Below are 24,874 nucleotides of genomic sequence, written 5' to 3' on the forward strand. Positions count from 1 at the left end.
CAGAGATCAGCCAAACGGAACAACAGAAAGAAAAAAGAATAAAAAACAACGAGGATGGCTTAAGAGACCTCTGGGATAACATCAAGCGCAACAACATGCGCATCATAGGAATACCAGAAGGTTAAGAGAGGAAGCAAGGGATTGAGAACATATTTGAAGTAATAATGTCCGAAAACTCCCCCAACCTGATGAAGGAAACCAACATACAAGCCCAGGAAGTGCAGAGAGTTCCAACCAGGATAAACCCAAACAGGTCCACACCAAGACACATTATAGTTAAAATGGCAAAGCTTACAGACATAGAGAGAATCCTAAAAGCAGCAAGAGAAAGACAGAGGGTTACATACAAGGGAACTCCCATAAGACTATCAAATGACTTTTCTACAGAAACATTGAAGGCCAGGAGGGAGTGGCAGGAGATACTCAAAGTGATGGAAAACAAAGGCCTACAACCTAGATTGCTTTATCCAGCAAGGCTATCATTTAAAGTTGATGGAGAAATAAAGAGCTTTCCAGAAAAAAATAAGCTAAAGGAATTTATTACTACCAAGCGAGCATTGCAAGAAATACTAAAAGGACTTCTGTAAATAGAAGAAAGATCAAAACAACCTAACTACAAATTTAAAAATGGCAGTAACTATGTACCTATCATAATCACTTTAAATGTAAATGGATTAAATGCTCCAATCACGAGACATAGAGTGGCTGACTGGATAAGAAAGCAAGACCCTTGTATATGCTGTATACAAGAGACTCACCTCAGAACAAAAGACACACACAGGCTGAAAGTGAAGGGTTGGAGTAAGATATTTCATGCAAATGGAAATGAGAAAAAAGCTGGAGTTGCAATACTTATATCTGACAAAATAGACTTTAAAATGAAGAACATATTAAAAGATAAAGATGGGCACTATATAATAATAAAGGGATCGATCCAACAAGAGGACATAACCCTAGTAAACATCTATGCACCCAACATAGGAGCACCTAAATATATAAAACAGGTACTGAGTGACATAAAGACAGAGATCAACAGTAACACTATTATAGTCGGGGACTTCAACACACCTCTGACAACAAGGGACAGGTCTTCCAGACAGAAAATCAATATGGAAACAACAGCCTTAAATGATACATTGGACCACTTGGATTTAATCGATATTTTCAGAACATTTCACCCCAATGCTGCAAAATGCATGTTTTTCTCAAGCGCACATGGAACATTTTCCAAGATAGACCACATGGTAGGCCACAAAACAACTCTTGATAAATTTAAGAAAATTGAAATCATACCAATTGTCTTCTCTGATCACAATGCTATGAAATTAGAAATGAACTACAGGAAAGAAACTGGAAGACACACCAATTCATGGAGGCTGAATAACTTATTACTAAATAATGAATGGGTCAAGCAGGAGATCAAGGAAGAAATCAAAAGATATCTCGAGACAAACGAAAATGAAAACACGACGACCCAAAATCTATGGGATGCCGCGAAAGCAGTCCTAAGAGGGAAATTCATAGCATTGCAGGCCTACCTAAAGAAACAAGAAACATCACTAATCAACAGTTTATATTCATACTTAAGGGATCTCGAAAAAGAACAGCAAAATAAGCCCAAAGGGAGCACAAGGAAGGAGATAATAAAGATCAGAGCAGAAATAAATGAAATAGAAACCAGGAAAACAATACAAAAGATCAATGAATCCAAGAGTTGATTCTTAGAGAAGATAAACAAAATTGACAAACCTTTAGCCAGACTCATTAAAAAAGAGAGAGAGAGGACCCAAATTAATAAAATCAGAAATGAAAGAGGAGAAGTGAAAACGGACACCACAGAAATACAAAACGTTTTAAGAAGTTACTATGAGCAACTATATGCCAACAAATTTGACAATCTGGAGGAAATGGACAATTTTCTAGAGGCGTACAACCTTCCAAGGCTAACTCAAGAAGAAACAGAAAACCTGAATAGACTGATTACCACCACGGAAATTGAATCAGTAATCAACAATCTCCCAACAAACAAAAGCCCTGGACCAGATGGCTTTACAGGTGAATTTTACAAAACGTTCAAAAAAGAATTATCACCTATTCTCCTCAAGCTCTTCCAAAAAATCCAGAAGGAAGGAAGGCTCCCAAACACTTTTTACGAGGCCACTATCACCCTGATCCCAAAATCAGACAAAGACACCACAAAAAAAGAAAACTACAGGCCGATATCTCTAATGAACATAGATGCAAAAATCCTCAACAAAATATTAGCGAACAGAATTCAGCAATACATTAAAAAGATCATACACCATGATCAAGTGGGATTCATCCCTGGTATGCAAGGGTGGTTCAACAGCCGCAAATCAATTAATGTGATACACCACATTAACAAAATGAAAAATAAAAATCACATGATCATATCAATAGATGCAGAAAAAGCATTTGATAAAATCCAACAGCCATTTATGATAAAAACCCTTAAGAAAGTGGGAATAGAGGGATCATATCTCAACATAATAAAGGCCATATATGACAAACCCACAGCTAACATCATACTCAATGGGGAAAAGCTAAAACCATTCCCCCTAAGATCAGGAACAAGGCAAGGTTGCCCACTATCTCCGCTTCTATTCAACATAGTGCTGGAAGTTCTAGCCACAGCAATCAGACAAGAAAAATAAATAAAAGGCATCCAAATTGGTAAGGAGGAAGTAAAGTTATCATTATATGCAGATGATATGATACTATATATAGAGAACCCTAAAGACTCCACCAAGAAGCTATTAGAGCTGATAGATGAATTTAGTAAAGTAGCAGGATACAAAATTAATATTCAGAAATCAGTTGCATTTGTATATACCAATAATAAAACATCAGAAGGAGAAATTAAAGAAACAATCCCATTTACAATTGCTCCAAAGACGATAAAATACCTGGGAATAAATTTAACCAAAGAAGTAAAAGATCTGTACTCAGAAAATTATAAGACACTGAAGAAAGAAATGAAAGAAAATATAAATAGATGGAAACACATATCATGTTCATGGATAGGAAGAATTAATATAGTGAAAATGTCCATACTGCCTAAGGCAATATACATATTCAATGCAATTCCTATCAAACTACCAACGACGTTTTTCACAGAAATAGAACATATAATCCTAAAATTTATATGGGACCATAAAAGACCCCGTATAGCCTCAGCAATCTTGAGAAATAAGAACAAAGTGGGAGGTATAACAATACCTGACTTCAAATTACACTACAAGGCTACAGTAATCAAAACAGCATGGTCCTGGCATAAAAACAGACACATAGATCAATGGAACAGAATAGAGAGTCCAGAAATAAATCCACGCCTATATGGCCATTTAATCTACGACAATGGAAGCAAGAATGTACGATGGAGTAATGACAGTCTATTCAATAAATGGTGCTGGGAAACCTGGACAGACACATGCAAAAAAATGAAGCTGAACCACCTCCTTACACCATATACAAAAATAAATTCAAAATGGCTTAAAGACTTAAATGTAAGATCTGAAACCATAAAATACCTAGAAGAAAATATAGGAAGAAACTTCACAGATATTACCTGGAGTAGGATTTTTACTGATATATCCCCTAGCGCGAGGGAAGTAAGAGAAAAAATAAACATGAGGGATTATATCAAACAAAAAAGTTTTTTCACAGCAAAGGAAGCCATCAATAAAACAAAAAGGGATCCTACTGAATGGGAAAAGATATTTGCCAATGATATATCTGATAAGGGATTAATATCACAAATCTATAAAAAACTCACTCAACTCAACTCCAAAAAAACAAACGACCCAATTAAAAAATGGGCAAAGGACTTGAAGAGACAATTTTCTAAAAATGACATACAGATGGCAAGCAGACATATGAAGAAATGCTCAACCTCACTAACCATCAGAGAAACGCAAATAAAAACCACAATGAGATACTACCTCACCCCAGTCAAAATGGCTATCATCAATAAATCAACAAACAACAAGTGCTGGCGCGGATGTGGAGAAAAGGGAACGCTTGTGCACTCTTGGTGGGATTGCAGATTGGTGCAGCCACTATGGAAAACAGTATGGAGGTATCTCAAAAATCTGAAAATGGAACTACCTTATGATCCAGCAATTCCACTCCTAGGTATCTATCCGGAGAAATCCAAAACTCCAATTCAAAAATCTTTATGCACTCCTATGTTTACTGCAGCACTATACACAATAGCTAAGACATGGAAACAACTGAAATGCCCATCGGTAGATGACTGGATTAAGAAACTGTGGTACATTTATACAATGGAGTATTACGCAGCCATAAAGAAGAAAGAAATCTTACCATTTGCAACAACATGGATGGACCTAGAGAACATTATGTTAAGTGAAATAAGTCAGACAGAGAAAGATAAGTGCCATATGATCTCACTTATATGCGGAATCTAAAGAAAAGAATAAGTGAATGAACTAATCAGAAACAGTTTTGGAGACAAAGAGGAAAAACTGAGGGTTGCTAGATGGGTGGGGACGTGGGGGTAAGGGGGAAGGTGAGGGGATTAGAAAACAGTAACCACAGGATGGCCACGGGGTTTTGAAAATTAATTTGGGGAACGTAATTTAGTGGTTACCAGAGGGTAAAGGGGGTGGGGGATGGGAGATGAGGGTAAGGGGGATCAAATATGTGGTGATGGAAGGGGAACTGACTTTGGGTGGTGAACACACAATGTAATTTATAGATGATGTGATACAGAATTGTACACCTGAAATCTATGTAATTTTACTAACAATTGTCACCCCAATAAATTAAAAAAAAAAAAAAAAGAACCAAGAACCAAATAGGTATTTTGGACTGCAAAATATAATATCTGAATTTGAGAATTAATTAGAAGAATTATAAAAACCAGACTAGATACGTCAGATTCAGGAAGAGAACACTCAGGAACAAATCAATAGAAAATATCCAAACTGAATCACAGAGAGAAAAAGAATATGCAAAACAGAGTGTAAGAGATTGTGGGACACAGACTGAAGTTCTGAAATCTATGAAATTTGAATCCCAGAAGAGGAGAGAGGAATAAGGATCAAGAGAAATATTTGAAGAAAAAATGGCTGAGAATTTTCCAAATCAGACAAGAAACTTTAGCTCACTGAATTAAGAAGCTCAGTAAGCCCAACAGGATAAACACAAAAACTTACATGACAAACAACATATCTGACTGTGTTATAGTCAGGTTACTGAAAATCAAAGATAAAGAGAAATTTAAAAGCAGTTTAAAAAGACAGGACATTTTCCTTCAAAGGAGTCATAATAAGACTGACAGCTGACTTTACAACAAAATTATTAAAACTAGAAGATAATGCAATAACATCTATAAGGTGCTGAAGGGGGATGGGGTGGGGTGGGAAGCCTACCTGGATTTTTTTACCTGGCTGAAGATATCTTTCAGAAATGAAGACTAAATCAAGATGCTTTAATCCAAAGAAGTAAAGCTGAAGGCTTTTATTGCCATCAGAATGGTACTACATGAGGTACCAAGGGGACTTCTTCAGGTTAAAGGAAGTGATCCAGATGGAAGCATGGAAATAAAGAAAAGAGTGAAGACCACTAGAAAGGGTAAATATATATGAATAAATATGAGAATATTGATTATTTCAAGTGACAACAACAATATTTTGTGATTTTATAACATATGTAAAAGTAAGCCATGTAGCAATAGCACAAAGCCAGGATGAGTAAATAAAGTTAAATTGTTGTGTGGCCTGCACATTGTTTTGGATGTGGTAAAAATATTAAAATATACTTATAAATAAAGCTTGCATGTTGTAATCTCTTGGGTAGCCACTGAAAGGACAATAAAAGAAGATAAAGTTAAAAAGTTATGCTGGAATAATAAAGAAATACTGATTAATGTAAAAGAAAGTAAAAAGGAAGACTAAAGCAGCAGAGAATCAGTGGGACAGCTGGAAAAGAAATAGAAAAATGGGGCTTCATTTGCATTAAATATAAATGATCTAACTATTCCAGTTAAAAGACAAATAGATTAAACAAAACACTGCTGCATGAGGTACACATGTATAAATGTTAGGGATAAGGACACAGAAAGGTTGAAATAGGATGGCAAAAGATAGTGTACAGAGACCGACCAAATGAGACCTGATATGGTGAAATCACTGTCGGGTAAGGGACTCTTTAAGGCAAGGAGTATCATGAGAGATGGAGATGTTTATGATCAATAGGTCAATTCAACAGAAAATATGGAACATTCCTAAATTTGTATGCCAAAATCATGTGTACACACATATACATAGAGCTAGAGGGGACAAAACTAATAGTAGAGATAATTGGAGATTTTGAAGAAAACTTGTAGTAGCTAATAAAATAAGGATAGAAAAGTAAGTAAAGACATAGATTGGAACAACATACTTCATTTTGGTTTAATTAATATATGGTGCCATATACAGCGACTGCAGAATATACCATCTGTTCACATTCACATGATGATAAGCAGTGGATGGGATTTGGCCTGTGGTTGTATTTGCCAACCCCTGGGTTAGGCCATAAAACAAGTTGCAACAAATATTAAAAAACTGAAATCAGACAATACATGTTCTTTGAACACTGTGGATTTAAATTAAAATTCAGTCACAAATAACTAGAATATCTTCATGTATTTGGAAATTAAGCAGTGCATTTTTATGTAACTTACAGGTCAAATCAGAAATCACAAAGAAAATTAGAAAATATTTTAGATGAATGATAATGAAAATACAAATATCAAAAACTATGGGAGGTCACTGCAACCGTTCTTAGAAATGTATTGCTTTAAATGCCTACACTACAAAAGAACAGTTGAAAATTGGTGATCTCCAGACTTCTTTTTCAAGATGCTAGAAGAAGAAAAGGAAATTTAATCCAAAGGAAGTAGAAAGAAGGAAACAAAGAGCGAAAATCAATGACAAGAAAGAAAAAATACATTCCAATGTTTCTTATGGGCATAGACACAAAAATCCTGAACAAAATATTAGCAAATTGAATCCAGTAATAACACTTACAGAACAACACATCACGATCAAGGAGAATGTTATTATGTTTAACCATGGTAAATCAACCAATGTAATTCACCACACCTACACAATAAAGGAGGAAAATCACATGACCGACGTTAAAAATCTCTCAGGAAACTAGGAATAAAAGGGGACTTTCTTAATACATTAAAGAGTATCTACAAAAATCGATAGCAACCATAGTAATGATGAAATAGTGAATGTTTTCCCGCTGAAAGAAAAAGGTGACAAGTGTGTTCACTGCAGTTCAACATTGTACTGAAGATCTTGGTGCAATAAGGAGAAAATAAAAAGGTATCCAGATTGGAAAAATCTAATCTAATACTAAAAAAAACTATTAGTATTTATAGGTGACATGGAGTACACAGAAACTCCAGAAGAATATTGGAGCTATTAGAAACTATAAGTAAATTAGCAAGATTGCTGAATATAAGGTCAATATAGGAAGATCAATGTTACCTATATATACTTAGCAAAAGAGAAATAGAAAACAAAATTTTAAAATAGCCCATTTCTATAACAGAGAAATTCCTGAAATATCTGGAAGATGTGTACAACCCTCTACACTGAAAATACAAAACATTTCTGGGAGAAATGAAAGTAGGCTTAAATAAATGAAAAGATATGCTGTGGGTTGCAAAACTCTGTATTGATAAGATGCCAGTTTTCTGAAGACTGAACTATAGATTCAATGCAATCTCAGTCAGAATCTCAGCCAATGGTTTTGGTAGAAATTGATGAATGGCCAACGTGATACTGAAGAAAAATAACAAACCTGGAAAATTTTTATTATAAGATACCAAGACTTACTATAATGCTGCAGTAATTACGACCGAGTTGTGTTGGCCAAAGGGTAGACACTCAGAAACTGACTCTCACATATGCAAGTCCAGTTGATTTACTTCAAAGATGCCAATGGAGTTCAGGGGAGAAAAAAGTCTTCTAAATAGTCTGAGTCATTTGCTTATTCAGATGGGAAAAAAAATGATCCTGGATGCCTATCTCACACGTTGAAATTATAATAAGATATCTAAAAGAAATCATAAGGGATTGTTTTCATGAACTCGGGGTAAGCAATTATTTCTGAAAACACAAAAAGCATAATTATAAAGAAAATAAATACACTGGATTTAATTAAAATGAAGAACTTCTGTTCCTCAGAGACCTCCAAAAGTGAAAAGGTGAAGTGTATTCGTTATATATATCTTATTGAGAATGTAAATCCAGAATATTGAAAGAAGGCCTACAGTTCAAAAACAAAAAAGGTAGTCTGTCTAAATTATAGGCAAAGACTTGAACAGATGCTTTATAAAACTAGATCTCAAAATGGGGAATGAACATGAAATGGTAACCAACATAAATAGCGATCAAATGCAAACAAACTAAAATAAGATATTACTATGTACCGTGCAGAATGGTTAAAAGGAAAAAGATTGACAGTTTGAAACAACTGAAACTCTTACTTTGCTGGTGGAAGTGTAAATTGGTACAAGTTAAGAAATATGTTTGGGAGTATCTACTAAAGCTAAACATATTTCCACTTCTGAATATACACCAAATAGAAATGAATGTTTATGTCCACCAGAAGACAGTCCTTAAATAACATTGTTTTATTCAAAGTCGTTTTGTTGTAATGAGATGCCATGGGAACTTAACTCTTGTTTATATTAGTTAGCTTACGGTAGTACTGGTTTTGTTTTATGTTGTTTCACCACAGTTCCAAGAATCTATTGATGAGGACTTACTTATTAAGTGAGGACTTACTGTACAAGAATGTTCATAGCTTTATATATGCCAAAAATATGTGAGAAACAACCCACCAGTAGGAATAAATGAGTCATACAGTATATTACGCAGCAGTTTATTTTTTTAAATACTACTGAGACATACAACAATATGGATGAATCTCACAGAATGACACTGAGTGAAAGATACAAAAGAGTATATTTCACTTATATAACTCCATGCATAAGAACTTCAAAAACAGATTAAAGTAATCCATAGTGATAGAGGCCAGAATGGTAGTTACCTTAGGAGACGTGTACTCAGGGGGAAGTGTACAAAAGGAACCGTCTTAGGTCCTGGAAATGATCTGGGTGGTGATTACACGGGTGTATACATATGTAAAAGTTCAAGATATATATTTAAGATTTGTGGATTTGATTTTGTAGGTCCAACATCAGTTTGAGCAAATAACCAATGAGTATTGCCATTCTTTCTAATCACCAGGGACACCACCCAGTTGTCATTGCTTTGTGTGTCAATCCATTCAACCCTGTAAAAATAACACTTGTACAGTTCTCCATTTTTCGTCTCTTCCCACTCATTCGGCAGATTTTACAGCAGTAACCCTGGCTCCCAGCACAGCATGGCTCTGGGTTGGTATTGGAGAAGAGTCTTTGATCAGCCCTGAGCACAAACATTGGGATTAGATTCTTGTCTTTCTCACAAAGACTGGTTCTCATATTGTTCTCTGTTTGACTCTTCCCCATACAGGGGTAACTGGTAAACCCTCTGAAACGTCAGTTTTTTCGAAGGTCCATGTGCATTTTTCTTCTGTATGCTTTCTCCACACAAACAATTTTAAGGTTTTTCCTCTTTTGTTTATTTTTGAGTGGTTCCTCAGTAAATTCTCTTAGTTTTATTCAGCTTAAGGCTTAATGTTTAGAAGATGTGTAGAGACTTATTTGAAATGTTTAAAAGATTAAATTATGAAGTGCTGCCTTCATAAATGGATTGCCAAATGGTAGAAGTCAACAAGGAAAACAGTTTGATTCATTCAGTGTCTGCATGGGAAACGAATTTTATTGCTTTTGGACTTTAGTAAAAGCAGCTTTTAAAATGTGAGGAGTAGAAGCTTCATTAGAAAAGGATTAAAAATAAATATAAACGTTTGTTTTAACTCAGGAAACTTTCTGAAGATAAATTAAGCTAACATATAAAGTATAAACGAAGGAATGATGCAGAAGATATTAGTGAAACAAACAAACAAAAAAACCGAGTGGGTTAAGAAGTCAGAAACTGGTTTATTGCAAAGACCAGTAAAAGAAATTAATGTTTGGCAAATGTGACAAAGAAACAAAGCACAAATAGCATCAGGGATGAAAGAAACATAATTGCAGATATAAAAGAATATAACAGATTTTAAACCTATGTAAAAAGGACAATTTTAAGGAAACTATAAATTACCAAAATTGGTCCAGGAAGAAGTAAAAACCTGACATGGATCAGTAACCATAAAAGAAATTAATAAAGTTATCGCTTAGCCTTGGTGCCTTTTTCACAAGAAAATCCATGAGTAGCATTTTTTTTTTTTTAATTTATTTTTAATTTATTGGGGGTGACAATTGTTAGTAGAATTACATAGATTTCAGTTGTGCAATTCTGTATCACATCATCCATAAATCACACTGTGTGTTCACCACCCAGAGTCAGCTCCCCTTCCATCACCGTACATTTGATCCCCCTCACCCTCATCCCCCACCCCCCAACCCCCTTACGCTCTGGTAACCACCAAATTACGTTCCCCAGATTAATTTTCAAACCCCGTGGCCATCCTGTGGTCACCGACTGCCCTCCAATCCCCTCACCCTCCCCCCCACCCCCCACCCCCCCCCGCCCATCTAGCAACCCTCAGTTTTTCCTCATTGTCTCCCAAACTGTTTCTGATTAGTTCATTCACTTATTCTTTTCTTTAGAATCAGCAAATAAGTGAGATCATATGGTACTTATCTTTCTCTGTCTGACTTATTTCACTTAACATAATGTTCTCTAGATCCATCCATGTTGTTGCAAATGGTAAGATTTCTTTCTTCCTTATGGCTGCATAATACTCCATTGTATAAATGTACCACAGTTTCTTAATCCAGTCATCTACCGATGGGCATTTTGGTTGTTTCCATGTCTTAGCTATTGTGTATAGTGCTGCAATAAACATAGGAGTGCACAGAGATTTTTGAATTGAAGTTCTGGATTTCTCCGGATAGATACCTAGGAGTGGAATTACTGGATCATAAGGTAGTTCCATTTTCAGAATTTTGAGATACCTCCATACTGTTTTCCATAGCGGCTGCACCAGTCTGCAATCCCACCAACAGTGCACAAGCGTTCCCTTTTCTCCACATCCGCGCCAGCACTTGTTGTTTGTTGATTTATTGATGATAGCCATTCTGACTGGGGTGAGGTGGTATCTCATTGTGGTTTTTATTTGCATTTCTCTGATGGTTAGTGAGGTTGAGCATTTCTTCATATGTCTGTTTGCCATCTGTATGTCCTTTTCAGAAAAATGTCTCTTCAAGTCCTCTGCCCATTTTTTAATTGGATCGTTTGTTTTTTTGGAGTTGGGTTGAGTAAGTTTTCCATAGATTTGTGATATTAATCCCTTATCAGATATATCATTGGCAAATATCTTTTCCCATTCAGTAGGATCCCTTCTTGTTTTATTGATGGTTTCCTTTGCTGTGAAAAAACTTTTTAGTTTGATATAATCCCACATGTTTATTCTTTCTCTTAGTTCCCTCGCGCGAGGGTGTATATCAGTAAAAATCTTACTCCGGGTAATGTCTGAGAAGTTTCTTCCTATATTTTCTTCTAGGTATTTTATGGTTTCAGACCTTACATTTAAGTCTTTAAGCCATTTTGAATTTATTTTTGTATATGGTGTAAGGAGGTGGTCCAACTTCATTTTTTTGCATGTGTCTGTCCAGGTTTCCCAGCACCATTTATTGAATAGACTGTCATTACTCCATCGTACATTCTTGCTTCCATTGTCGTAGATTAAATGGCCATATAGGCGTGGATTTATTTTTGGACTCTCTATTCTGTTCCATTGATCTATGTGTCTGTTTTTATGCCAGTACCATGAGTAGCATTTCAATTTCAAACTTTCAAGGACAATTAACTCCCATCTGATTTCATATCATAGAAAAATATGGAAAGATTTTCATCTCAGTTCATAAGGTTATATAATCTTCATACTACAATCAGGTAGCACTTGCACAGCAAAATATTATAGGCTAGACTTACATACGTACATAGATGCCAAAACCTTAATTAAATTTTTTAGAATTTTGAATCCAGCGATGTAAAATGAGTTGAGGTCAAGAAGAGCTTTTCCATATAGGAAGAAAGTTTACAGACATTACCCGGAGTAAGATTTTTACTGATATATCCCCTTGGGCAAGGGAAGTAAGAGAAAAAATAAACATGTGGGATTACATCAAACTAAAAAGTTTTTTCATAGCAAAGGAAACCATCAATAAAACAAAAAGGGATCCTACTGAATGGAAGAAGATATTTGCCAATGATATATCCGATAAGGGGTTAATATCCCAAATTTGTAAAAAAACTCAACTCCAAAAATACAAACAACTCAATTAAATAGGCAGAGGACATGAAGAGATATTTTTCTAAAGAGGACATACAGATGGCAAACAGACATATGAAGAAATGCTCAACCTCACTAACCATCAGAGAAACGCAAATAAAAACCGCAATGAGATACCACCTCACCCCAGTCAGAATGGCTATCATCAATAAATCAACAAACAACAAGTGCTGGCGCGGATGTGGAGAAAAGGGAACCCTCATGCACTGTTGGTGGGATTGCAGATTGGTGCAGCCACTATGGAAAACAGTATGGAGGTATCTCAAAAACTGAAAATGGAACTACCCTATGATCCAGTAATTCCACTCCTAGGTATCTATCCAGAGAAATCAAAAACTCTTTAATTCAGAAAAATTTATGCACCCCTATGTTTATTGCAGCACTATACACAATAGCCAAGACATGGAAACAACTGAAATGCCCATCAGTAGACAACTGGATTAAGAAACTCTGGTACATTTATACAATGGAGTATTACGCAGCCATAAAGAAGAATGAAATCTTACCATTTGCAACAATATGGATGGACCTAGAGAACATTATGCTAAGTGAGATAAGTCAGACAGAGAAAGACAAATACCATATGATCTCACTTATATGTGGAATCTAAAGAAAAGAATAAATTAATGATCTAATCAGAAATAGTCTCAGAGACATAGAGGAAAAACTGAAGGTTGCTAGATGGGAGGGGGGGTGGGGATGAGGGAGAAGGTGAGGGGATTAGAAAGCACAGTCGGTAACCACAATATGCCACAGGGTTACGAAAGTCAATTTGGGGAGTGTAATCAATAATGTAAAGATTTTGTAGGGTATCCGATGGACACTTGTCCCGTTACGGAGACCACCTCAGGGAAGATGTAGATGCCTGATCACTGCACTGTACACCTGAAGCTGAAGCTGAACAATAATGAATGTCAGCTATAATTTTATATATATGTATATACATACAGATATATATATGTATATATATATAGATATATATACACATACATATACATATATTTACAAGAAGCGGAGTACAGCATTAGGAATAGAGACAGTGGAAATGTAACGGCTGTGTGCGATGTCAGAAGGGTAGTAGGTGGGGGAGGGGGGTTATCAGTGTGTGAGGGATATAAATGATAAAGGTCTAACTAGTACATTGTTTTGTGCACCTGAAACTAATAAAAAAAATAAAACTTAAAAAAAAAAGAGCTTTTCCAAGGAATATAAGGATAATGCAGTCATTAGACAGATCTTTCAATGTAGTTCACTATAATAACAGGTAGAGGGAGATATACTACGGGTAATCTTGCAGATGCTGAAAGAGCATGCCATCAAATTCAACACCTACTTGTTATAATGCCCTCATAGATTGCTAGAAATAAGAGAGAACTTATCAAATTTGATATTCTCTCTCAGAAGCTTATAGCAAACATACTTAGACACATTCTTTTAAAATTCAACAATAAGAGAAAAATGTCCACTATCACCACTATTAATTGCAACATGAGAGTAAAAGGAAACAATAGGTATAAATATTAGAATGCAAGAGTCAAAGCTAATTGTTTGCACGAAATATGATTGCTTTGATGATTCAAGAGAATCACCTTTAGCAAAGTGGGAACAAGACAGGAGATGGGAAGACCTCCATTCTTACACAAATGTGCAGCAGGAATATTTCCCAAGCTCAAACTATAGTTTCAACAGCATTTTTTTTTTTGAGAGTTCCAAAAAAACTCCAAATGAGATTTCTGTATTTCAAAATGCATTTAACTGTGCAACCAGGAGCTTTCACTTAGTCTTCAGTTGGAAATGATTAATCTGCAATTATATTTAGTATATAATGACATACTAAAAAGGCAAATATCTAACAAAAGAATCTAACAGAATTCTATAAATGCCTTCCAAGCAATGAAATGTTCAATCTGAAATCATATGTGGATTGACATGTTATTTCATAGTACCTATGTGTATTTTCAAAGACGTAATATATACAATCTCATTACAGATCATAATCAACAGGTGAACATTTCCAATTGACTTTTTTTTGAGGTATAATTGACATACATTAGTTTCATGTTTACAGCATAATTTAATATTTGTATTTATTGCAGAATGATCACCATAATAAGTCTAATATCTGTCATCATACATAGTCATAATTTTTTTGTGTGTGATGAGAATTTTTAAGATCCATCCTCTTAACTTTCAAATATGCAATACAGTATTATTAACTCGAGTCACCAGACTATACGAGTATATTACATGCCCATGACTTATTTATTTTATAAGTGGAAGTTAGTACTTTTTGACCCATTTCAGTCATTTCTCCCACCTACTACTTCCCACCTCTGGCAACCACTACTCTGTTCTCTGATTTCTCTAAGCTTGTTTTTTTGTTTTGTTTTTTTAGATTTCACATATAAGTGAGATCATATGGTATTTGTCTTTCATTGGCATATTTCACTTAATGCTCTCAAGGTCCATCCATATTGTTATAAATGGCAAGATTTCCTTCTTTTTTATGGCTGAATAATATTCCACTGTATATATACAATTTATCCATAAAAAAATGAATATCGATGGACACTTGGAGGTGGATATATCTTTTCAAATTCGTGTTTTTGTTTTCTTTGGATAGATATCCAGAAGTGGAATTTCTGGATCATAAGGTAGTTGTATTTTTAACTTTTTGAGGAACCTCCATACTGTTTTCCATAGTATGGTGACGATGTGGAGAAAAGGGAACTCTTGTATCCTCACCAACAGGATACAAGAGTTCCCTTTTCTCCACATCGTCACCAATACTTGTTATATTTTGTCTTTTTACTAATAGCCATTTTAACAGGTGTGAAGTGATATCTCACTGTTTTGATTTGCAGTTCCCTGAGGATTAGTGATGTTGAGCACCTTTTCATGTGCCTGTGGACCATCTGTGTTCTTTGGAAAAAATACCAGTTTAGATCCTCTACTCATTTTTAAATGGATAGTTTGTTCTTTTTGCTGTTAAGTTGTATGAGTTCCTTATATATTTTGGATATTAACCCCTTATTGGATATGTGGTTTGCAAATATTTTCTCCTGTTCCAAAAGTTGCCTTTCCATTTTGTTCATGGTTTCCTTTGCTGAACAGAAGCTTTTTAGTTTGATGTAATCTCACTTGTTTTTGCTTTTGTTGCCGTTGCTTTTGGTGTCCAATCCCAGAAATCATCGCCAAGACTTATGTCAAGGAGCTTAATGCCTGTGTTCTAGGAGTTTTATGGTTTCAGGTCTTACATTCAAGTGTTTAATCCACTTAGAGTTAATTTTTGTGGATGGTGTAAGATAGTGGTGCAAGATTTATTCATTTCTTCTAGATTGTAAAACTTATTGGTTATAACTGTTCATAGTAGTCGCTCATGATCCCTTGTATTTCTGTGGTATAATTTGTAACATCTCCTCTTTCATTTCTGATTTTATTTATTTGAGTCCTCTCTTTTCTTTTCCTGGTGAGTGTAGCTAAAGGTTTGTCAATTTTGTTTATCTTTTTGAAAAACCAGCTCTTAGTTTTGTTGATCTTTTCTATTGTCTTTTAGTTTCTATTTCATTTATTTCTGCTCTGGTCGTTCTTATCTCCTTCTACTTATTATGGGTTGCATTTGTTCTCCTTTCTCTAGTTGCTTGAGATGTAAAGTTAGGTTGATTACTTGAGATTTTTCTTTTTTTTTTTTTTCTTTTTTAAGTTAGCTCAGGTTGTTTTCTACTTTTTTTTTTGTTGTTGTTGTTAACATTTTTTTAAAAATTAGTTTCCACTATGGAAAACAGTATGGAAGTATCTCAAAAATCTGAAAATGGAACTACCTTATGACCCAGCAATTCCACTCATAGGTATCTGTCCGGAGAAATCCAAAACTCAAATTCGAAAAAATTTTCTTGTTTCTTGATGTAGGTAGGCATCTATCACTATTTCCTTCTTAGAACAGCTTTTGCTGCTTCCCATGAGTTTCAGTATGTTTTATTTTCATTTTCATTTGTCTCAAGGAATTTTTTAATTTCTCTTTTGATTTCTCCTTTGAGCCACTGGTTGTTTAGTAGCATATTATTTAATGGGCACATATTTGTGAATTTTCCAGTTTTCTTTTTGTGATTGATTTCTAGTTTCATACCATTGTGGTTGGAAAAGATGTTTGATATGACTTCAGTCTTCTTAAATTTATTAAGACTTCCTTCGTGGTCTAGCATATGATATGTCTTGGAGAATGTTCCATGTGCACTTGAGAAAAATGGGTATTCTGCTTTTGGATGGAATGTCCTGTATATGCTCGTATATCTATTAAGTTTGTCTGGTCTAATGTGTTGTTTAAGGTCAATGTTTTCTTATTGACTTTCTGTCTAGCTGATCTGTGCATTGATAAAAATGAGATATTAAAGCCCCTTTACTATTATTGTATTGCTGTCTGCTTCTCCTTTTAGATCTGTTAATATTTGCTTTATATACTTAGGTGCTCCTATGTGGGTGCATAAATATTTACAAATATTAATTATATCCTTTTATTGGATTAACCCCTTTATCATTATATAATACCTTCTTTGTCTCTTATTATAGTCTTTAAAAAAATGTATTTTGTCTAACATAAGTATAGCTACTCAGCTTTTATTTAGTTTCCATTGACATGGAATATCTTTTTCCATCCCTTCACTTTCAGTCTCTGTGTGTCTTCACACACAGAGAGTGAAAGAAGCAATGTTAAATATATATGTCAAACTACTCAACTCTAAATAGTGTTGGAGGAAGGAATTGTTTATTTTGCCTTTATGTTTATTTTGTAACTTAGTATTTTGAAAGAGTTAAAGATGATTGGTTTTTAAATGCAGTCCTTTTTATTTGTTTCTGTTCCTCATGTCTTTCAGCTCCTGGGGAGAATTCGGTATTGCTGTTGAGAGCAGAGTTATATTTAACCATGAAGAAGTAGGAGCAGCCTCTCCAGGATGCCGATGTGCTTTGTCAGAACGCACCTCTCCTGACTGAGGTATTTGTGTGGTTGGCTTTGGGGTAATAAATGCAAGTTCATGCGATTTTCTTAAGAATAAAGTAAAATCATTGTGATTAGGTACCTTCCCTCAAATTATAGTAGTCTAAATGTAGCAATCCACTTCACAGGAAAACAACTCAGTGTAACAGAGCGAGTCTCCAACTGCATCTGCACAAGAAACAAAAATTTAGATTGCTCTTCACAGATATTTAGCTGGATTGCATGCCTTCTGCACAACATAAAGCTATAAACAAAATGCTAGAATTGTAGGCATGTGTAGGTAAAGGGGAAATGTTTAAAATTACACTTTAAATAGGAAGGCCATATCAGAATCATGGTTAACCCTACGGCCCTAAGATGCCAGGGGCATAGAAAGGGTGTTAGGAAAAGGGTGAACTTTTTCTATGTGTTTTGGAATAATTTTAGTCTTTGTGTTGGAAAGGTCTAATATTTCTTCCTCTGATGACACAAAATAAGCTTTGCTACCTTGATAATGATGGCTTACGTTGTCCTTGAAGAGCAAGAAGGCAAAGAATAAAAGTTGTTGCTTTTTTCACGAGTCTTTGAATTTGAAACTCTTGTAAGAGATTTTAAAGTTGTAAAGAACTTGTGATGAAATGAATACCTATAGCATGCTCTATGAGCTAATAATAATTAGTAGTTTTTCTCCTGATATATTACTTTTTATCATCTTTATTTTAGAAACGTTGAAGAAGCATTAACCCTGGTTAATAAATAAGATGGATGTAGCCTTCCTTCCTTCCTCACTCCCTCCCTCCCTCCTTCCTTTCCTTCCTTCTTTCCTCCCATCTAACCATCAAAATGTTTTCAGATTATATTGCGAGTTAAATTGGATTTGGGGATGAACTGAAGGATGGGAAGCAAATGTTTGTTGGACCAAACCCACAAATCTATTTTGTTGCTTGTTTGCTTCACTAAAAACATCACTACTCCTTTTTTCTAATGCCGTTTCCCCTGTCCCTTGATCTTTTATTCTTCTGAGGTAATTTCTGTCGGTAATGATTGAACTTTAATTGCTGTGAAGTATAAGTCTAGTGTTTCTGGCTGATGGTAGACCTCCTGGCCTCTGAAGCTAGATTCTTCTCCACAGTATTGATCTCTGAGCTAAAATATTGGCAGTGTGTCTCCGACAAAAGACAGACTTAATTACTAAAAAGTTACATGGCAATTGTATGTTAGAGAGACAGCAAATGAATCTCTATCCTTTGGGATTTTGGTAATATCTTTAGGGTTTATTGCAAATCTCTGGATCTCAATTTTTGATAAATGCCTAGTGAAGAACAGCTTCTTCAGAAATGTACCCTGATAAATCACTTTAAGATAGTAAAGGGTAGAAATTTATTTCCAGGTTAATATGATTACTACAGGATAAAGGAAGGAGTGACATTGGAAGGTAAGTTGCAAGGACTGAGGGGAGGAGGAAATTCGCCAACTGTGGGTGAAGATGACGTGGAAGCACTTGTAGAACCAACATCAAGATTCCAGTTGGGGGCTATTACAGCAGGGAGTCTTACCCAGGCAGTACTCTTCTTGTAAGTGGCCAGTCATGGCTCATACTGATTCAAAGCTTTTGGAGCTAATGGAGACAAGCCAGTGGTAACAGAATATTTGCCCATACACAGAAATATAAACAGGCACATGGTAATTTTGATCTTACCCAAACAGGGAACCTGTAAGATTTAAAACTGTTTGCAAATTAGTTAATTCAGTTAATAGACATGTATTGATACAATGTCAAAAATGCAAATACTGATTGACAGTATGTGTACTTGTGTGAAAAACTTCAACCTGTGAAGTGCTTTCTGTATATAAGACAGTATTATTCTCTTAAAACTTTTGAGAAGCAGACAGAGTAAATTTAGAAGCTACTGAAGCTTGAGAGTCAGGTCCCCTTACTTGCATAATGCCTAAGAGGGGCCCTGGGCACTTTTTATTCATAATTTTATACTGTTTCTTTAAAAGGACATTCCAAATTGTGTAAGCTTCAGGCTGCATAAAAACTGGACCCACTCTTAGAAGGAGAATAAGAAAATTAGTAAAATTTCAAATGTTGACCAAAAATTAAAAGAATTTTGTAAATGAATCTTTGATGGCTGGAAGTACATTTTAGGTTTTTTGGGGAACTCAAGGATAATACTGAGGACATATTGTCCAAAATGTTTGTCATGTCTTTTGAAATGGCTGATCTCCCAGAACGCTGGAAGATAAGTGATACAATGAATAGGTCATTAGCAAATGTTAGAAATGTTGGTGCTGGAGATAGAAACTGGTCACCATCGGCACATTTATGGCATTTAAAACAATAGAGAAAGAAGTCATTTAAGATAGGGACCTGAAAATAGGCCTTTACATCTGGCCATTTGTGAACACAGTGGTATGAAACTAGAAAAACTCATCACATCACACGTTTAAAATGGGTGGATTTCTTATATATAAATTACACTTTAATAAAATGGGACAGAAATTAAAAACAAGGATAAGTGCATAACCAAAGTGATTGGGGAATGTTGAATGGGATTAGAAAATCCAACACATGTTTGGAATGTGCTTGAGTAGAGGAAAAAGTAGAAGACTACATTTCAAATGGGGATTGAACTCGGGTCAGAATACAGTCTTGAGAGAGGATTTGATGTGATTGAGGCTCTAGGGGAAAGGAGTGAGGAATGAGGTTTGCTTGACGGTGCCAGTTCACGCCGCTATGCAGAGCTGTAGAGGAAAAAAATCACAGGCTTCCCTCTGCAGAGCCTTTAGACAAACTCCCTGGGCAAAGTATGGCTGCCAAGGCATGTTGGTCCTCCTGAGTAAGTCCCTCTAAATCCTCGTGTAAGGGACTCCCAGCTAAGGCCTGGCTCCCCTGCCACACACCTGAAAAATGAAATTTCCCCAATAGGTCTCACTTATGTAGATAAAGGACCCAATACGTCTTCTATTCAGCAATGAAGTCTACGAGGACAAAGGTTCTGACTGAGTATCAGAGATAACCTGCTGGAAACAGTCCGTCTTTCTTACATATGCACGTAGAACCCGGGATCAAGAAAAAGTCCAACAGAAGAAAAAGACTTAAAATAGATGATGACAGCAACAGACCCCAATGGACATGCAACACATGATCTCGTAAAACAAATAAACCACTGTATCTTTAATAATTTGAGATAATATTGCACCCATAAAACAAAAACAATGTTGTTGGAAAGTACTGATCCAGACTGCAATTTGTTAATTTTGTTATGACACTTTGAATATTACGCTTAGGTTATGGTTATTTCCTGTCCTGTCTGTCTTCTTTCATGAGACTACACTCCCTGAAGACAGGAACGTGGTCATGACCTGTGATCACGGAATGAATTTAAAGTTGGTAGGCAGCCAGTCCACTCGCGTGCCCCTGGGAACTGCTTTGGGCCCACATTCCAAATGCCTGTGTCCTGATAGTGGGTTCTATTAAAGAGACATTCAAGTCTGCTCCGTTTCTAAGGTAGCAGAGCTCCAGCCGTTCTTGGTTGGCATGTGTTTATTCTACTTAATATGAAAGTAAAACTAATAGTTCTAGTGATTTTTTTCCAGGGCTCTTTGTATGTTAGTATATGTATAACCACACCATTTTAAAAACGTATATCTAATCTTTTGATGAATCCAGGGACATCGTGTGAAAGCTCAGGCTCTTTCTGGATTGGGAAGAAGTAAGAAAGTGTTGAAGGAATTTCTCTATTGCCTTGCTTTGAATCCTGAATGTAACTCAGTGAAGAAAGAAGCACAGAAGGTGTGATTTCTTATAAATGACTTTTTTCTTTCTCTTATTTATAGCCTTCGTGTCCATGCTGAGTAACTCTTATATATAAAATGAACAAAAATGCAATTCTGAATATTCATGACAGTGATATCGTCCAACCCACAGTTTGACAATAAGGTTCATGATAAGGAATGATAAGGTTCATGCATTCAGTAGCTTTCATCCATCTATGAAGCAGAATGTTTCATGAGACAGCACACACTTATCTCAATTCTGTTGAAAGAATGACACGTCTTCGGTGAGGCAAGGTTGATGTATGTGTCTGGGGAGGCAAAGTGTTGCTTCCTAGAGTTTGTACTTTTAAGTATGACCGTTTATATAGGAGTCCTATAGAAGACATTGTGCTGTATGCAAAAGAGAGCAATTCAGCTTCATAGGTTGATTCACCCTTTCAGTAAAGCTTCACCAGCACGATGCAGAAATATCTGCTCTTTCATGCAGATCATTCGCCCGGTCTTCTTAGAGGTCATTGTCACACTTAATGTAGGAATCTACTCTGTGGAGAAGCCTGTGTAATAGTAACACAATTTTAGCACTGCCAGTGACCAGGAGCTCTTGTTTTTATGTCGGTGTTTCTCTATTTTAACACTATTTATTGCTAACTTCTACCATACGTTTGCCCTGTCATTGCCATTTAACAGTTCTAGTTTTATTTTCTAGAGCAAGAGAAAATGACTCTGTTCCGCTTCCTCCATTTTAAGCCGTCTTAGATATTTGAGAGCAGCTGTTGCCTTTGTGTTAAGTCATACTTTGGACCAAACATTGTTTTCTTATACAAGGGTTGGTGAGGGTTCCACCTCTGGGTGCATTCTGATGTACCCCAAATTTCAGCACCCACATCCAACAGTGAACTTTTACCTTCCCCTGTGTTCACATCATGGGGTGTGTTTATTTTTAGCCAGATACCATCACACCATTGGCTTTTATTTGAACTGTTAGCCAAGACGCCTAGATTTTTTAAATGAGAACTTTATAGCAATATATTTATCCTTTCCTTGTGCGGTTGATTGGTCTTTGTTAAGCCTGTTAAATTGTCTTTCATTGGTTTTGGCCATTGTTCCCACTTGTCAAAATAATAGTGATCTCCAATTCTGCTATTTTAACCATCTCTGCCTCCTTTGTCCCACCTGCAAATTTCGCAAGAATCTTAACATATCTCGTCTCAACTGATCTTTACAACAGCGTCATGAAGAATTCAGCCTGAGCTCAAGGAGGCTAAACAGATTCCCAGAGGTTCCAGGACCAGAATTTAGGTCTTGTGGGTTCTTGTCTGTCTGGTGCTTTTTCAGACGTGATGTTTTTCCCTCCAGCATTCTGTGGCTGTTAGAGATCTATGAGAGACAGTGCAAAACGATAGCAGCTTGTTGATGCCCAGGAAGCCTGGTACCCTCCCTGGCAGCCTTCTGCCGCTCTGCTGAAGCGCCTCAGAGCCAGTGCTGCGGACACTGGGTTCCTGCTGAACTGCTGTCCTTCACTGCTGCAGAGGTCACAGGTTATGGTGGACTCACTTGTCACATGAACAAATGGGGGATTCTTTGTTAGGGTTCAGTCATTCTTTTTGCCTCTCTTAAGCCCATGGATTCAGCTGAGTCCATGAGGTTTGGCAGGACCACCAAGTAATTGGCCGTTACTTCCCACCACCGCCAAAAGCTAAGCTGGTCCATGGCTCTTAAACCACCACCTTCTCTTCTTCTAAAGTGCTTTACTAGGTGGCTTGTCTGCTTTCTTATAAATTGATCAGTCCTCTAGAAATATGTCAGACCTGGTGATCACAGCTTAGACTCAACCCGGGACCCCCTGCAACCTCTACACCCTACTTTTCTCTCTTATCCATTAGACTTTGGGGGAGAGTCTCTGTAGCAGATGTGTAAAGACCAGACAGGATGGCACTGTAATGCTCATACGCTGTAAGACCAAGATGGAAAGGAGCGGGGAGGTAAAATGCTTAAAACATTGACTGTGGTTTTGAAACATTTGAATTTTAAAATAGTGGCAGTTGGAATATGGCCATTACTCTTTTCAATACTTTAGGCCTATTTTTGCCTCATAGATTCTTCTGAATTTTTAAGGCATAGTATATACTTTTCAGAAATGTTTTAAGTATTCTTTCTTCTTGGCAATTTTATAGGTAATGTGTGAGGTGTTTTTTTCCAGCTTCAGAAAATGTGCATCAAAAGTTCACCCCTTCCATCCCAAGCACATTACGGGCTCAGCATCACAGCCATATAAACACCCAAGCAGGTGGTGATGTGGGGAGTTCTCAGGTATGAGGTGCATGTGTTTGTCAATGTTATTTTAATTAAGCTTTATGTCATTTCTCCATTTTGAATGTTTACAAGTTATTCAGAGTGTGGCATTATGTTAGAAGTACTTCTCAAGGCCAGTTCTAGCTCCTCTACTTGAGGGATGAAACTCTCAAAGGAAGTTGGTGGAAGTAATGAAAATGACTGACGATTGAAAGAAAGTTTTACAACATCTCCAAATATCGGGAGACTTGAAATTATTTTTTGGCTTAGAGAAAAGAAAGCAGGGGGGTGATTTGAAATATACGAAGACTGAGGTTCCATTGATCTGTCGCAGGAAGAAACTATCTGGCATTTTACCATGATAAGTGTATAAAGTTCATTTTAGAAGTTAACAGATGAAACCAACTGTGAAGGAAGAGTATATAAGCCCTCTTTTTTCCATAGCCTTCTAACGAGGGTGACTGCATGAATTTTTTTCTCTCGTGCTGTGAGAAAGATAATATTCTTTAATATTCAAGATTCTTTTTTCCTACTTAACAGAATTCACCAGAGAAATCTGATGTGTTTAGAAATACCAGTCCTTCAGTCTTATATTTTATACTGGGACTACACCAAGAAGAGGATAAAGCAATGTTAGAAAGTATCCTTCCAGTAGCACCCAGCACTAGTCTAAAGAGACAGTTTCCAAATGGCTCGGAGGGCACACAGGACCTGAATGACGCCCCTGGAAAAATTCCCAAGAAAGGTCAGGAAGCTGTTTTGTCACAGTGTGTGTGACTCTCAAGTGATAGAAGGTTAACTAATATTCTGTCTATTTTTTAAAAAATTTTCACAGCTTAAAATTAGTAATGAAATGAATATATCAGCTTTAAGATTACAGAACAGTTTAAATAGTCAATCCTACAAGGACTTCATAGTCCAAAATAGCTTAGAATATTTGGGGGTAACTTTAACTTTGACTCCTGCTGACTGCCCAGAGAATCATTGCTATATACTGTTACTTGGACCAGAGCTATTCCTGCCCAGCTTGTTACATTGGTGTGACACATTTTATCCAGAGGAAGTAGTTAGTGCATGCTCTTAACCAGATGTGCAAGTGTTAACATTAGTATTTTCAAAGTTTTCAGAGGCAGATTCCTCACCTCAAAGGAACATGGACTCTGACATAGGAGGAAGTCCAGAGCTCGTGATAGATGTAACTGACTTTGAGTGTGCCCTTTGCATGAGGTAGGATGACATAGGATCGATGATGCAACTCTGAAAAATTGAGCCTTTCTGAGTTTTATATCCTAACTGTAATGGGCTTCTTATTATCAGAGAAATTATATATATCTCAGTTATAATTGATTTCTAAAAATTTGATAAGGAATA

At 36.1% G+C, this 24,874-nt stretch overlaps 1 protein-coding gene across 1 annotated transcript in view; it reads left to right on the forward strand.

The window, feature by feature from the left end:
- LONRF2 (LON peptidase N-terminal domain and ring finger 2) overlaps nt 1-24,874 on the forward strand; it is a 61,253-nt gene that overhangs the window by 14,584 nt on the left and 21,795 nt on the right. The window contains 6 exon segments of the mRNA XM_033125392.1: nt 17,328-17,446; nt 21,105-21,227; nt 23,386-23,409; nt 23,411-23,521; nt 24,044-24,248; nt 24,637-24,730. Of these exon segments, the coding sequence (XP_032981283.1) occupies nt 17,328-17,446; nt 21,105-21,227; nt 23,386-23,409; nt 23,411-23,521; nt 24,044-24,248; nt 24,637-24,730 (676 nt within the window).

This window comes from Rhinolophus ferrumequinum, chromosome 13 (assembly GCF_004115265.2).
Source record: "Rhinolophus ferrumequinum isolate MPI-CBG mRhiFer1 chromosome 13, mRhiFer1_v1.p, whole genome shotgun sequence".
Classification (NCBI taxonomy): domain Eukaryota; kingdom Metazoa; phylum Chordata; class Mammalia; order Chiroptera; family Rhinolophidae; genus Rhinolophus; species Rhinolophus ferrumequinum.